General features: G+C 52.1%; 1 protein-coding gene across 1 annotated transcript; it reads left to right on the top strand.

Moving 5' to 3' along the window:
- The first annotated feature begins 3,818 nt into the window (after positions 1-3,818).
- On the top strand, positions 3,819-15,672 carry LOC102458234 (uncharacterized). Its single transcript, XM_075919776.2, has 4 exons — positions 3,819-4,197; positions 11,915-12,041; positions 12,744-12,845; positions 13,249-15,672. Exons 1-4 carry the CDS (start codon positions 4,174-4,176, stop codon positions 14,571-14,573), a joined length of 1,578 nt encoding a protein of 525 aa, XP_075775891.1. The 5' UTR covers positions 3,819-4,173; the 3' UTR covers positions 14,574-15,672.
- Positions 15,673-15,946: the final 274 nt, after the last annotated feature.

Here is a 15,946-nt window from a genome sequence, read left to right as displayed (position 1 = left end):
TACAAAGTTCTCAGTTACTCAGGTTATTATGAGCAGCACAGGAAAGGCATTTTAATAGGGGATTTTGTTTTTTAACTTTGCCCTTGTTCCTAGAGCCTCTGGTCCATGCATCTGCCCCTCATTTCACATCCTGCATGTAAGGGATGCAGTAAAAGAGAGCTACAACGCCCCATTACCGCACCAGGTAAGAGTAGAAGATCTAAAAGAGACTGTCCTGGAGAAGAAATGAACCCTTTGTGCCCATCCTTGTGTACATAGAGCGTGGGGTTAATCTCTGAGCTGCAGAAGATAGCCTCATCACAAAGAACACCGTGGGTGGTGTTCGTTAACACCCCCTTAGGTGGCTCAGCAGCCCAGGTCAGGATAAAAGGCAGCTGATCTGTGTTTGATTCCTGACTCTGCCACAGACTGCCCTGGTGACCCTGGGCCAGTCACTTAGCTTCTCTGGGCTTTGATAGCTGTTGATAGCATGGGGACGATCGCCCTGCCATCTGGGGGTGAGGGTAAAGTCATTCATGACAAAGGATAATATTGTTCGATGGGGGATGCCAGGCATCTGGGTCATACACACTGAGTCACTCTTAGAGGCAGCCGGTCCCCTTGGTGGTGTGGAAATCAATGTTCCCTCTAATTTTTTTTCCATCCATGTGCGAAATAAATTTTATGTGCACCAAGGCATATGCGGATGTGCACACCCAGGAGAAAGACCTGCTGCTGGCTGTGGGTGCTCTGCTCGGAAGCTGGGTGGCATTTGAATTTCTCCTGGGTGGCTGCCCAAGGGCCCAGCTCGTAGGGAACACAGGTCGATATCTGAGCCCCCAAATAAGTGACTCCTCGTGTCCTGGAGAGTGTTGCACTGGTCCCAGGCACAGGGCACTTTCGGGTGCGGTTTAATATCTGGGAATGGTTCGTGAGCACATCAATCCCTGCTCAACACAGTCCCCTGCACGCCTGCACTGCATGGGGACTGGTTGATAGCTGAGTGTAAGAACGTCACTGGCCCAGGGTAGCTACTGTGTATTGCAGAAAGGCCCAAGCCTTGTCGGGTGTGGGCCCGGCAGCCTGTAACCAGCCAAGGGCTGAAGGAGCAGCCATGCTGCTGGGTTAGACATTGAGGCTGTTGTTCTCCCCAGGATTTCCATGGCTTCACACAGGGGCCTGCGGCTGCCTGGAAATTTGTGGAGAGCCGTGGATGTTATGTTGAAATAACAAGCCCATTATTCTGAAACGATAGGCGTGGTAGTGTGGACGCTCGCCTTATTTCGAAATGACTCCCCAATGTAGACATGCCCTGTGATGTGTCCACATCCCCATTCTCTTGGCAAATCCCATGACAAAATGCCCTTTATGTCACTGTAACAAACTGGCTCTTCTATTGTCCCCCGTTGGATGGAATCAGAACAGCTCGCCTGTGTGTCATAGACCCTAGCTTGCTAACTGAGATTCTCCTTCCGTTCAAGTGTACAGGTGGAGCTGGCAGACCTCAGTTCGGTCCCCACTGGGGCCATGAAGTTCCAGATGGGTAGCAATCTCCCAAGCCCGAGCTGGCCCTGCATTTGTGCAGTGTTTGGGGTAGGGGGTTTGGCAAGCCAACCACAAAGCAACAATGTTCACCACAACAGTGAAGAGCAGGTGGGTGTAACTGATCAAGTGTTGCCACAATTAAATGTCAATGGAATGGCCATATGGGGGCAGCAAACCCCCAGAAAGGAGCCGTGCTGTATTGCACATGCACGCACACCAACAACCAGTGCACGTTGCTCCATTCTGTCTCCAAGAGAATTTGGGGCCTCCAGGCTGATCTCGCTTAGAAGTAGGGCTGCATGCTGACAGGCTGTTATTGCCCCATAGATAACGATCTAGGCACAAGTGGGATTGCTGTGGCAGACACCAGCCTGTCTCCGTCCCCTATCAGGGTCAGTGGGGACTGGGAGTAGGGTTGCCAGATGGTTTAACAAAAAATACCAAACCCCCCCCTCAAAAAAAAAAAACCACCAAGAAAAAATTCTGTTGAGGGGAAAAAAAAGGTAAAGACCAAAATTGTTGAGCCCCAAAAAAAAAAAAAAAAAGGGCACTGTGCCTTTAAATGGCCCTGTTCTCCTCACTCTCTCGCCCCTGCCAAACTTGGCAGGGGACAATTGTCCCCACCAGGCTTCCATCCAAGGGAAACAAGAAATACCAAATGTTTCATATGTTCTGTATTTTCTGGGGTTTTTTAACTGGTTGGGGGACCCAAAAATCAAACTGTCGGGGCGAAAACTGGACACCTGGCAACACTAACGGGAGAAGCAATGTGTTCTTAGCTGTAGGTGCCGCTCGAGCCTTTCCAGAGTGCAGGCCGGGCCATGGATCTATGAGCAAAGCCTTGTACATCACTCGGCGTTCTGACATCAACGCACAAAAACATTTTACTTCCTGGGGTTTGAAATTGGATCCTTGTGCTGGACAGTGGCTGAGCTCAGGTTCATGTGCCTGCTGCCCGTAGTTCACGCATGTGCACACACACACACACACACACCAATTAAAAATTGGGGGGAGGCAGTATCTCAGCACCCCTTGGCAAAGTGACCCCAAATTTGCGCACACCCTCAATTTAGTCTTGCGCTAAAATTTTCCAAGCTGGACCTACATCTCAGGCATCTCAGTGCATCTCAGCTTCTAAATCAGGGATGGGGACCTTTTTAGGGTTGGGGCCACTGACCCACAGAAAAATCAGTCGTGGGCTGCGCACAAGTGAGAAGCAAAAAAACCCAAACCAAACCCCCTCATTGATGTGGCCCCCGACTGAGAAGGAGAAAGACACCCACATTCCCCTCTCACACCAGAGCTAGGGGGCCAAGGCTAGTAGATTTTGTGTGCTCCAGCTCCGAGGGGGAATGGCAGGGGGGCTGGAGCACCAGTGTGGGCTCCCCAATTCTGGGGTGGGGGAGCTGAGACTTGGGGGCCTGGATCCAGGTAAGCCGGGAGCTGCATCCAGCCCCTGGGCTTTAGGTTCCCCACCCCTGTTCTAAATACAACTGGCCAGGCTTTGTGGGGCGCCTGCCCCACATCACTGCCACTGAAGATGTGTTTGGTCCTTCTGAAAATCACTCTGATATGCTGCCTGTGAATGCATTCCTGTGCCTGCCTGTATTTGGAGATCCTGGCCTTTGATCATTAGTCGGTCCCAAAGCATATTATGAGGTGGGCCGGCATTGTCCGCCCCTTTTATAGATGGGGAAACTGAGGCACGGGAAGTGTGCCTCATGGTGCTGAGGGCTCAGGAAGCTGAGGCAGTAAATGTCCATGATTTGGCAACACTTCTAGGCCCACAATTAGGGGCCTCGGCACAGTAGTGAACTGGCATTGCACCTGATGGAGGTGGGGTTGAAATATTAACACAGGGACACTGGGCAAATTCCTGGTCTTGTTATGCCTCAGGCTCATTAACATCCGTGCTGGGGAGCTGGGATCTAGCATTTAGGTCCCCGCTGAGTGGTTCCCAAATGCGCAGATGTGGCCTAAGCTGCCAGCTCAGCGCTGGCCCCACCAGCTGCTCCGGCAGAGGGGTGAGTGGGACAGGAACAGGTGCATCTGTGGCTGCCCTCCAGCCTAACGGGATGCGAGCCTCCAGAACTCCTCACACACTGTCTTATCCAGTGCCCGGTTCTCAGCTCAGGCCCTGCTGGGAGGTGTAGTTTATCCCCCCTCCCCATGGGTAACCAGGGGAGGGTCTTGCTGGGGCCTGTGGCTCACACAGAAATCCTACCCGCAAGGCTTATGTAGAAGAACTACATCTCCCAGCATCCCCCTCTAGTAGCAGCCCACACAGCCCCTTCCTCTGAGGCTCTTACAAAGGGAGCTGGCTCCGATTTGGAGAGATGCACCTTTGATTTGAGGACCATCTCGGCAGAGATCAGCCAAAGCAGCGACCATCTGGTGCTCCCTTGACTGACACCGAGGGCCACCTCCTCCCCGTATCCCCAGCCCTTCCTCTGAGCTCTGACAGCTAATATTCCCCATCCCTGTGTATCCATCAGCTGGTGGTGCGAGGCCGGGGGCAGCCTGCACCGGTTGACGGGGAACTCGCTTTTGCAGGCACGTGAAAACGCGAGCGATGGGTCCCTGTGAGGTGGAGAGATCGGTGTGAAGGCTGCTGATTGACTCCCACCCCTGGAGACGTCACCTGCCGACATGTCTGAAGGGCTCTCCCGCAAGGTAAGGGCTGGGTGTACTGTCAGACCCCAGCGGCTGGGGGTTCGTTGTCCCTGTTGGGCAGGCTCAGTGCAGGGGTTTCCTGTGGCTGTTTCCAGCCATCAGAACCAACCCCCCCAACCTCACCCAAGCCTAGCCCCTGATGCAGGAGAATGGTCCTCAAAGTCACCAATATGTTGGTCACCTGCCCCCAGGAATCGCCTAGTCCAATGGAGCGAAAAGGCATGTTCCTAGCTCTCTGCTTGGCAGCTTTCAGATGTTGGCAGGTGCCGGTGCTGGGCCCTGCGGGGGTTAAATTAAACAACATGTCCGACATGTCAGTACGGCTCTGACTTGGCAGCGCCTGAGTCCACAATGCTGAGAGTCACGGCTGATGTTCCCTGGTGTTTAGTTTCCATGCTGAGTAGGGGAAGGGGGAACAGAGACTTGGCCGCATGTGCTGGAGTCATTCCTCTGAATCCTCCAGCAATGCAAGGGTTAAAAGGGCACACCCACATCACACACACTCCTCGTGCCCCATCCTGTTCCCTTGGCCTGTGTTTCAAACACAGATCTCTAGCCTGGCGAACAGGAGACAAAGGGCCGGGTAGCTCAGACAGCTCTGTGTATAACCCTGTTGCATCAGTTGTGCCTTTTCCTGTCGTTACTCTTATGGAGGGATTGATTCTGCCAGGCACTGTGCCTCCCGCAAGGCCCACTAACTACCTGGAGAGCGGAGGGTGCAGAGCACCATCCAGGGGGAAAGGTGTCTGCTGTTGCCTTATCCCCTGGGGACCTGACTGGCTTCTACCGAGCTTTGTGCTGGCCCTAGGATTTACCTGTGAGTGGCAAGCAAGGGCCGTCTTTTCTGAGCTATTACCAGTCCACTGGCTTTACATGTTGGTGGGAACACCTTGGCTGTGTCTACATTGGCACCCTTTTCCGGAAAAGGGATGCTAATGAGACCAGTCGGAATTGCAAATGCCCCGGGGATTTAAATTTTCCCCGTGGCATTTGCATGAACATGGCTGCCGCTTTTTTCCGGCTTGGGGCTTTTTTCCGGCAAAGCCCCGAGCCGGAAAAAAGCGGCAGCCATGTTCATGCAAATGCCGCGGGGAAAATTTAAATCCCCGGGGCATTTGCAATTCCGACTGGTCTCATTAGCATCCCTTTTCCGGAAAAGGGTGCCAATGTAGACACAGCCCTTCAGCGTGTTCTGGCTCTGGGAAAGTGCCTGTAAGCCAACTCTGTCTGCTTGAAATGGGGCTTTCTGAGCAATAGGGACAGGGCCCGTTCTCATTCAGGTAGGTCACACACTGAACTTTCCAAGGCTTCGTAACCATTCGCCCTGGGAGGAGCGAGAAGAAAGGCTGGAACTGTTCTGCTTAAAGTAGGGGTGACAGGTGAGCGAGCTGGGCTATGACAGAGGTCTATACAATCATGACTGAGATAAAAGCAGGGCCAGATTGGAGGGGGGGCTAGTCGGGCAGCTGCCCAGGGTGCCATCAGGCGCTGCGTGCCTGGGGCCAGGGGCCGTGTGGTGCCTCTTAGAGCTGCCATCAGGCACCACGCACCTGGGGCCGGGAGCCGTGCAACAACCCTTAGAGCTGCAATCAGGCACCGCGAGCCCGATTGCAGCTGCAAGGTGCGCAGCACACCAGGGGCGGAGCTGTGCATGAGTCACACGCCCGCTGCCCGGGGCGCAGGAATGGCTCGAGCTGACCCTGGGTGAAAGTGAATAAGGAAGTGTGATTTACCCCTTCATGTCCCACAAGAACCAGGTGTCACCCAATGAGATGAATGGCCCCAGGTATAAACCAAACAAAAGGAAGTGTTTCAGATAAGCCACAATTAACCCGTGGAACTCATTGCCCTGGGATATTGAGAAAGTCAAAAGTATAACTGGGTTCAAAAATGAATTAGATCAGTTCAGAGCGGATAAGTCCATCAACAGCTATTAGCCAATATGTTCAGGAACGCAACCCCATGATCCAGATGTCCCTAAACCTCCAACTGCCAAAAGCATCAGGTACTGGCGACTGTCAGAGACAGGATACTGTGCTCGATGGACCCAGATCTGACCCAGTGGTCGTTCTTATGTTTTTATATTCTGTTAAGTCACTGAGTTGATGCCAATGCAAAGTTGTTTCCTATTATAGGTTAACAGCCAGTCTCAGTTGTTTGGATATGGAGAAATTCAGCCTGTGCAAGGGCCCTGCACAAATGGAACTTGCTTAGTGCATAGGTCTTGTAGGGCTGAAATGGGGCATAACTGGTCTTTGTGCTGATTAGGGATGTGAATGTGGCCAGGGAAGCTGCTACAGATGGCCTGGAGCGGCCCCTTCACCTGTCCTCCTTTTAATTACCAACTGATTGGTGACATAATAACAAGATCTGAAATATGCCAGGAAAAAACATGAGGGAGAGGAGAAGAATAATGTAGCACTGTGCTATTTTCCACTGTTAGATTTATAGAGCAAACACAAAACAATGAATCCTCTGCAGTTCTAGACCAAAATATTTTCCACCACATATCAGGAGAGAGAGAAGAGCTTGCTTTTGGGCACAGTGCGTTTGTTAACAGGTGGCATTTACCCAGAGATGTTAGAAAGCCTGGGCTAAAGTTTAGTTTGTTTGGAGGGAGACAGATCCAGAGCAGAGAAGTAAAGAGGTCTGAGAGAGTCTTCATTAGCAGATCTGACTTCAATTGTACTGATATTTTTTTTGTAAAGCATTTAGAAGCGAAAGGCTTAGCTCATGACATTTGCATGATTACATTTCAAACAAAGTTTACATAGGTGTTTACGACTTAGGGTAAGAAAGAAAAGGATTCTTTTAACAGAATTTTTTGGAGTGTCGTAGATATATGAAAACTCTGATCTTAATGATTTTTTAAAACCCTGTGTTACTAATTAATACATGGTAACTTGTTAAAACTGGAAGAACTTTACTATGGAGACTGTTTATTTGTTTGGCCTTTCAATTAGAATTTGATTCCAGGGAAGTGATTTCCATTAAGTTTTAGAATTTGTTTGGGGAGGGGTATTGGCATGAAGGCCGGATCTTTGCTATCTGGTAAAGTTCTGGCTCTTGTATGTCAATGGGCATACTCAGAAGCAGCAAGCACTAGTTATGCTGCTAGGTGTTTGTAGGATGAAGACCTTATTTGCAAGCTCTTTGAAACATGGACCTGAAGCCATGTGTTAATGTGCTCTGGGGTGTCTACTCTTTGAGCTAGTGACACACACAACGTGAAAGTTTCAAACCAAGAGAACTTTTGTTTTACAGGTCTCTATTTCACTTGCATAGCATGGATCCGAAACATTCCCCAGAGAAACTGTATAAGCCTGAGTGAATGCCTCTTACTTTCCTTTCTAGTTTCAGTAAATCTTATATTAATACTTGCAAGGGATGAATAACTATTTCTAGTTGACTCAGATTTTTTAAGCTGAGTTTTGGGTGGATAATATGTATCTAAAAGGGATAGTTTTGTGAACTGCAAAAGTCTGCAGTGTGCTAGTGTTTTGTCAGGTGCTTCCTTTTTTGGGAGCAGCTGTAGTGGAGATTCTGAAGATCTGGTGGTCTGTGGGAGTAGGTTGTTAAATTGGGGCTCAGGTGCATATTTTTTATGCATTTACTTAATAGCCATGTATTTGATTAACAAGGAGATCTTGCACGATCTCAAAATAAAAAAGGAGTCATATAAAAAATGGAAACTAGGACAAATAACAAAGGATGAATATAGGCAAGCAACACGGGAATGCAGGGGCAAGATTAGAAAGGCAAAGGCACAAAATGAGATCAAACTAGCTACAGGCATAAAGGGAAACAAGAAGACCTTTTATAAATACATTAAAAGCAAGAGGAAGACCAAGGACAGGGTAGGCCCACTGCTTAGTGAGGAGGGAGAAGCAGTAACAGGAAACTTGGAAATGGCAGAGATGCTCAATGACTTCTTTGTTTCGGTCTTCACCGAGAAGTCTGGAGGTGTGCCTAACTTAGTGAATACAAGCAGAGAGAGGGTAAGTTTAGAAGATAGGATACACAAAGAACAAGTTAAAAATCACTTAGGAAAGTTAGATGTCAGCAAGTCACCAGGTCCTGATGAAATGCATCCCAGGATACTCAAGGAGCTGATAGAGGAGGTATCTGAGCCTTTAGCTATGATCTTTGAAAAATCATGGCAGACGGGAGATTCCAGAAAACTGGAAAAGGGCAAATATTGTGCCCATCTATAAAAAGGGGAATAAGAACAACCCAGGAAACTACAGACCGGTCAGTTTAACGTCTGTCCCAGGGAAGATAATGGAGCAGGTAATTAAGGAAATCATATGCAAACACTTGGAAGGTAATAAAGTGATAGGGAATAGCCAGCACGGGTTTGTGAAGAACAAGTCATGCCAAACTAATCTGATAGCTTTCTTTGATAGGATACCGAGCCTTGTGGATAAGGGAGAAGCGGTGGATGTCATATACCTAGACTTTAGTAAGGCATTTAATACGGTCTCGCATGATATTCTTATTGATAAACTAGGCAAATATAACTTAGATAGGGCCACGATAAGGTGGGTGCATAATTGGCTGGATAACCGTAGTCAGAGAGTTGTTGTTAACGGTGCTAAATCCTGCTGGAAAGGGATAACAAGTGGAGTTCCGCAAGGGTCTGTTTTGGGACCCGTACTGTTCAATATCTTCATCAATGATGTAGATATTGGGATAGAGAGTACGCTTATTAAGTTTGCAGATGATACCAAACTGGGTGGGTTTGCAACTTCTTTGGAGGATAGGGACATAATTCAAAATGACCTTAGCAAGTTAGAGAAATGGTCAGAGGTAAACAGGATGAGGTTTAATAAAGAGAAATGCAAAGTTCTCCACTTAGGAAGGAACAATCAGTTCCATACATACAAGATGGGAAGCGACTGTCTAGGAAGGAGCATGGCGGAAAGGGATCTAGGGGTCATAGTGGACCACAAGTTGAATATGAGTCAACAGTGTGATGCTGTTGCAAAAAAAGCAAATATGATTCTAGGTTGTATCAACAGGTGTGTTGTAAGCAAAACTCGTGAAGTCATTCTGCCGCTCTACTCTGCACTAGTTAGGCCTCAGCTGGAGTACTGTGTCCAGTTCCGGGCGCCACATTTCAAGAAAGATGTGGAGAAATTGGAAAGGGTACAGAGAAGAGCGACAAGAATGATTAAAGGTTTAGAGAACATGACCTATGAAGCCAGGCTTCATGAACTGGGCTTGTTTAGTTTGGAAAAAAGAAGATTAAGGGGGGACATGATAGCGGTTTTCATATATCTAAAAGGGTGTCACAAGGAGGAAGGAGAAAATTTGTTCCTCTTGCTTACTGAGGACAGGACAAGGAGTAATGGGCTTAAAGTGCAGCAGGGGAGGTTTAGATTGGACATTAGGAAAAAAATTCTAACTGTCAGGGTGGTCAAATATTGGAATAAATTGCCAAGGGAGGTGGTGGAATCTCCCTCTCTGGAGATATTTAAGAACAGGTTAGATAGACATCTGTCAGGGATGGTGTAGACGGAGCTTGGTCCTGCCTTGAGGGCAGGGGGCTGGACTCAATGACCTCTCGAGGTCCCTTCCAGTCCTATGATTCTATGATTCATGTATCTAGCTGTTTTCAAAATGTCCCATTTTGATGTGTTTACTCTCTTGAGTTGTTAGGGTGATAATACAGGTAGTCCAAGAATTATCCCTTGTTTTAATATATGTTCTTCTTCCATACCTGTGAACTGTTTAAAATACATATTTATATCTAGGCCGCACACAAGCTCAATATTGGTGTTACACACAAGAAATGTGAACCCGCTGAAAAGAAAATTCAACCTGCCCAAGGATGGAAAATGTTAGAGGGAACCCGGCGCTGTATTCAATCCTGAGTCAGATGAGATTGCTCCTGACATCAAGGAGCCAGAATAATTGCTGCGTCAGCACCTTAGGCTTTGGCCTGGCCTGGTTAGGACTGATGCGGATGGGTCTGTTGCTTTGATCCACACCAGCTTTGTCCCCAAATTCTCATGATTAGGATTGGGAGGAACCCCCAGCTCCCCGAATCGAGCAGAGCTGGAAGTGAGCATATGGTCTCGTCTAGTAGCAATGTTGATCGTGGCACAGGAGCGGCAGAAGCTTCCTGAGAGTTGGGCTGGCCACTGGCACCCAAATCGTAGCCCTGCTTCCTCACTGCCCCATTCCCCCAAATATCTGCCCCCTCCGGCCCTTCTCCCCAGTGCTCCACTCTCTGCTCACTTCTCTACAATCCTCCCCTCCCCCCATCGCTCTCCCCTAGGGCTGGTACCCTTCCCCCTTCCAACACCTGTCTTGGCTGCATCCTGAGCAAACTCCAGCCCTGATCATTCCCCCTGCAGCTTCAACGGGAGACAAAGTCTTCTTACATCCTGACCTGAATTCCTCCCCCCCAGTCCCTGGCCCCAGCCACAGGCCCCTGCTTTTGAGTCGAAATGCCCTGGAAAGTGGCTATAGGCACCTTTTTCTGTTCTCTCTCTGGCAAGTTGCAAAGGACTCGGGATGGTTCACTCCTCTGGAGTGAGTGGGCTGAACTAGCGGGGAACGGAAAAAAAAAAACCCCAAAAAACTGGCAAAAGCGGAGGTTCTAAAACACGACAACGGACAAGGGCAGAGGTGAACTGAAGCAGCTCTGAATTCAGGCTGCCTCACCGTGTTCGCCTTGGTGGCTGCGTGAGGGACCCTGCCACTGCTCTCTGCTTCTCCTGTCCGGGCTGCTCACTCCTCGCACCGTCTGTGGGTAATGCAGTCGTTTGTAGTGCCTAGGGGCCGAAGCTGAAAGAGAGCAACCCGTCCCCAGAGAATGTAGTCTTATAGACACTGCAGGCAGTGGGCGGAAGGGGAAATGGAGGCACAGAGAGGAAGGAATCATAGGGTGGGAAGAGACCTCAGGTCATCAAATCCAACTCCCTGTTAAAAGTAGGACCGATCCCAACTCAATCATCCCAGCCAGGGCTTTGTCAAGCCGCACCTTAAAAACCTCTAAAGATGGAGATTCCACCATCTCCCTAGGGAACCCATTCCAGTGCTTCCCCACCCTCCCAGTGAAATAGTTTTTCCTAATATCCAATCTACACCTCCCCCACAGTAACTTGAGACTCCTTATTCTATCATCTGTTACCACTGAGAACAGCCTTTCTCTGTCCTCTTTGGAACCTCCCTTCAGGTAGCGGATGGCTGTTATCAAATCCCCCCTCACTCTTCTCTTCTGTTGACTAAATAAGCCCAAATCCCTCAGCCTCTCCTCGTAAGTCATATACTCCAGTCCCTAATAATTTTTATTGCCCTCTGCTGGACTCTCTCCAGTGCGTCCACGTCCTTTCTGCAACGGGGGGCCCAGAATTTGATGCAGTACTCCAGACGTGGCCTCACCAGAGCCTGATAAAGGAAAATAATCACTTCTCTAGATCCGCTGGTAAGGCTCGTAGTAATGCACCCCAATAGGCCGTTCGCTTTCTTGGCTACAAGGCCACAAGGACTTGCACAATGTCCCCCAGAGAGTCAGCAGAAGACCCAGGTCCCCTGCATCCAAGCTTGGCTCTCTGGCCATTGAACCACATCTTGCCCTAAAATTGGCTGGTGTGTCTTCCTGCGGGTTTGTTCCGCTCCTGGCCCAAGGAGGACGCATGCACGGTGGGGAGCTGCTGTCGTACCGGTGAGAATACTCCCACCAAACATGCCTGCTTTGCTGTTCCAGGTCCCAGTGACATTTGATGACGTTGCTGTCTATTTCTCTGAGGAGGAGTGGGAGATTCTGGCAGAATGGCAGAGGGAGCTTTACAAGGAGGTGATGAAGGAGAACCTGGAGACTGTGCTTTCTCTAGGTAAGACACTAATTGGCATTCCCTGCCTGCAGTACTGTGGGCAAGGTTCTCTGATGTTTTGTGTTCCACTGAAATGAGCTGGCTCAGGTGTGGAGGTGCACACTACCCTCTCGAGGATGGGGCTGGAACTGGCCATCAATGTATCTTAGGCCCCATACTGCTAGCAGCTAAGAGAGGAGTGCAATGTATGAACAGGGGGAGCCATGTCATAGCACCCTTCCTCCCAAATTCTAGCTGATTGTGACTAACAAAGCTCGTTAGAACAATGAAGTTGCAAATGGCTCTGGATGTTAGAGTGCAGTTGTAGCATTATGCACTCTCCTTCTCACCTTTCTCCCAGCTACATGCAAGGAAATTAAAATATATCTATAGTTTAACAAGATGTCCCTGAATTAAACTCCCACTCTAAGGCCTGGGTGTCTAGACTGAGTGGAAGCCATTCTGGAAGAAGGGCATTTCAAGAAAGAGCCAGCGTTACTCTCACGATAACTCTCATGACTTATCGTGTGTCTTGTGATATTCGCTGTTCTTCTTAAAGCCCCAACTCCTGGAATCGCAGGTGATTACATGAGTCCCAGCTTTCCTTAAAAGAAAATCAGTTTCTAGCCCTCCTGGTCACACCGAAAAGCTCTTCTGCGTTTCTCTTCCTCCCCCCGACCCCCAGCCTGAATCCTAAAGCTTGTCATTGTCTTTCTTGGCAAGGATTCCAGCTCCCCAAACCTGGCATTGTGTCCACGATGGAGCGAGGGGGAGAGGTCTGTGCCCAGTATCCCAGGGACGCTGCAGCTGAGATCTGCTTTGGGGGTGAGTGTGTGGCCAAGAGCCCTTGGCTCACCAGGTTCTGTAGGCAATTCTGAAGTGCACCCGTTTCTCTTCTCCTAAAGAGTTTGCACCGGCTAAGTGTAAAATCTGCACCCAGCATCTCCGATCCTGGTGGAGCAGGACCGTGTTGCTTCTATGACCTGTAACAATGAGCCCAGGGCCAGTGTCCCTGGTTTCCCATACTTGTGTAAAGCAGAGAGGTCCAACCCCGAGAACCATTAGCAATAGACCTGCCAACGCTGCCCAGGCTTCCTCCAGCTGCCAGAGGGGAGTGGCTAGGGCCCCGCCCCCAACAGAATCTTAGCGAAGGGCCTTTTGCAGTGTGGGGCTGGTGCCGGGCTGTTTCGGGGAGTCAGTGGCATAACATTGTGTTTGAACCTTCCAGGAGACGGCTGCCTAGGAGCGGACCGAGAAGCAGAAGCCATTAGGTGGGCTGCTGAGCAGCACCAGCAGCAGCCTAGAGAAAGTCCCTCCCTACCCAGCTGTGATGCTCTCGTTCAGTGGGCCTGCAGCAGCCGCAGTGAGTCCAAGCTGCAGGCGCAGCCTGGCAACCAGCTGGGGAAGGCTCTTGAGTTCCTGGGAACTGGCGCAGGAGCAAAGCGCAACAGGCACCAAGACGCCTTCAGGCTGCAGCCGAACCGCCAGCAGAGCCAGGCGGAGGAGCAGCCGCGTCCGTGGCCCAGCGGCGAGGGCAGCGTGGCCGGGCAGTGTCAGCCGAGAGCCGAGCAGGAGGCGAGGACGTTCCAGTGTCCCCACTGCGTGAAGAGCTTCCCCACGCGGCCCAAGCTCACTGAGCACCTGCGGGCGCTCTTGGGAGACCGGCCCTTCAAGTGCCTGGACTGCGGCAAGGCCTTCGGCAAACACTCGGTCTTCGTGGTGCACCGCCGCAACCACACGGGCGAGCGCCCCTACCCGTGCCCGGCCTGCGAGAAGCGCTTCCGGCACCGCTCCCACTTGACGGTGCACCAGCGCACGCACGGGGACGAGCGCCCTTACCTGTGCGCCATCTGCCAGAAGAGCTTCATCAGCAAGTCCCGGCTCACGGTGCACCAGCGCACGCACACGGGCGAGAAGCCCTACGCCTGCGCCGAGTGCCAGCGGCGTTTCAGCCACCGCTCCCACCTCATTGTGCACCAGCGCACGCACACGGGCGAGAAGCCCTACGCCTGCGCCCAGTGCGGGAAGAGCTTCATCAAACAGTACAACCTGCTGGTGCACCAGCGCACGCACACCGGGGAGAAGCCCTTCCGCTGCCCCGAGTGCGCCAAGACCTTCATCCAAAATTCCAACCTGGTGCTGCATCTGCGCACCCACTCCGGCGAGCGCCCCTACCAGTGCACCCGGTGCCAGAAGGGCTTCATCCGCCAGTCCCAGCTCACGGTGCACCAGCGCACCCACTCGGGCGAGTGCCCCCTGCCGCTGCCTCACGGGCAGCAAGAGCTTCCACCGGCCGACCAGCCTGGACGCTCACCAGCGGACTCCCCTGTTGGAGAGGGCCCTGCCATGCAGGCAGCCTGGCTGTGCCGTGCTGAACCCCAGGCAGGGCACCTAGGAGGGAAGCAGCCGACGGTGCCGGAGGCTGTCGGAGCCTGCTCCTATTCAGCCATGCCTACGTTCTTCTGGAAACACCAACAGGATCATAGGTGGGCAACACCCAGCCAAGCACCATACCTCACCCAGCACCCAGAGCACACCTCAAGACCTATGTAATGCCGCAGACCCTGCTGCCAATAGGCTCCAGGGACAGCCATGCCTTGAGCACTTTCATGACCCCTGGAAGCTCCCCCAGCATGCTGGTAGGGACCACTGCAGTGATGGGAACGAGGGTCTGTCTCTCACCCAGGCCAACAAGGAAATTCCAGATTAATCCTGCCAGGGCGTTCTCAGCTCACCTGCTCATCTGGCATGGGTAGGCAGGGGCGTGCACCCGGGGAGGGGTTCTCCCGCACAACACTGCGCACACCTGCACTGAGCGCCCCCCCGGTCCTCGCTGTGAACTGGCGTTAGCGCGCACATGGTTCTGCCCCACTGTTATGATTCTTTCTTTGTACTGCAGACGCATCTAGTCAGGGCCCAGGTGCTGTACAACACAGCACAGAAAGCCCCTCCCTGCCCCCAGTGACCTTACAGTCTGAGAAGAGAAAGCAAATGGCACCAGACAGGCAGGCGAGGGAGCCTAGGGAAGCAGTGACTGGCCAGCAGGATAGCACTGGGCTTGGCACGCCAGCTGCCTTTCCTTTCCGGTTCTGCTTTCCATCACATCTGTCTGTGTCCCCTGTTATCTCTGTTCTGCCCTCGCGCGAGCTCTCTCCTTGCCCTTCTACAGGGCCTGCCACTGCAAAGCCCGTGTGAGGAGGGGCTCAGCCCTGGTTTATCAGCATTGGGCTCTGCATTGCCCTCTGGCTACGCCAACTGGGCGTCCCACATTTTCCGGGACAGTCCCGATTTAAAATACTCTCCCCTGTTGTCCCCAGAAAGCACTGAAATGTCCCGGACATTCCAATATTTCAGCGGGGGGACGGGGAGAGAAAGCGCCGAGGCTCCCGAACCCCAACCCTGTGCGCTAATGGGCACAAACGGGAAAGCCTTCACGAGGCACGGCCCTGTGAGGCAGTGTGTGGAATCTGGCCAATGGGAGCAGGGGGAGGCCATGCCTGAAAGCAAGTAATTGCCCCCCCTCCTCCATGCTGCCACCCCGCACCCCCAGCCAGTGCACTCACCACCCCGCCACCACCCCGCACCCCCAGCCCGTGCACTCACCACCCCGCCACCACCCCGCACCCCCAGCCCGTGCACTCACCACCCCGCACCCCCAGCCCGTGCACTCACCACCCCGCACCCCCAGCCCGTGCACTCACCACCCCGCCACCACCCCGCACCCCCAGCCCGTGCACTCACCACCCCGCCACCACCCTGCACCCCCAGCCCGTGCACTCACCACCCCGCCACCACCCCGCACCCCCAGCCCGTGCACTCACCACCCCGCCACCACCCTGCACCCCCAGCCCGTGCACTCACCACCCCGCCACCACCCCGCACCCCCAGCCCGTGCACTCACCACCCCGCCACCACCCTGCACCCCC

The sequence above is a fragment of the Pelodiscus sinensis genome, chromosome 2, assembly GCF_052426305.1.
Source record: "Pelodiscus sinensis isolate ZL-2025 chromosome 2, ASM5242630v1, whole genome shotgun sequence".
NCBI classification, from domain to species: domain Eukaryota; kingdom Metazoa; phylum Chordata; order Testudines; family Trionychidae; genus Pelodiscus; species Pelodiscus sinensis.
The sequence above is the reverse complement of the archived record's forward strand: the minus strand, read 5'-3'. Positions and strand labels throughout refer to the sequence as shown.

Bases quoted from the DNA above. Each gene is read 5' to 3' on its own strand.
- LOC102458234 (XM_075919776.2), top strand. From the start codon at position 4,174: ATGTCTGAAGGGCTCTCCCGCAAG. The intron at 4,198-11,914 runs GTAAGGGCTGGG...TTGCTGTTCCAG, and splicing joins CTGAAGGGCTCTCCCGCAAG to GTCCCAGTGACATTTGATGA. The intron at 12,042-12,743 runs GTAAGACACTAA...TTTCTTGGCAAG, and splicing joins GGAGACTGTGCTTTCTCTAG to GATTCCAGCTCCCCAAACCT.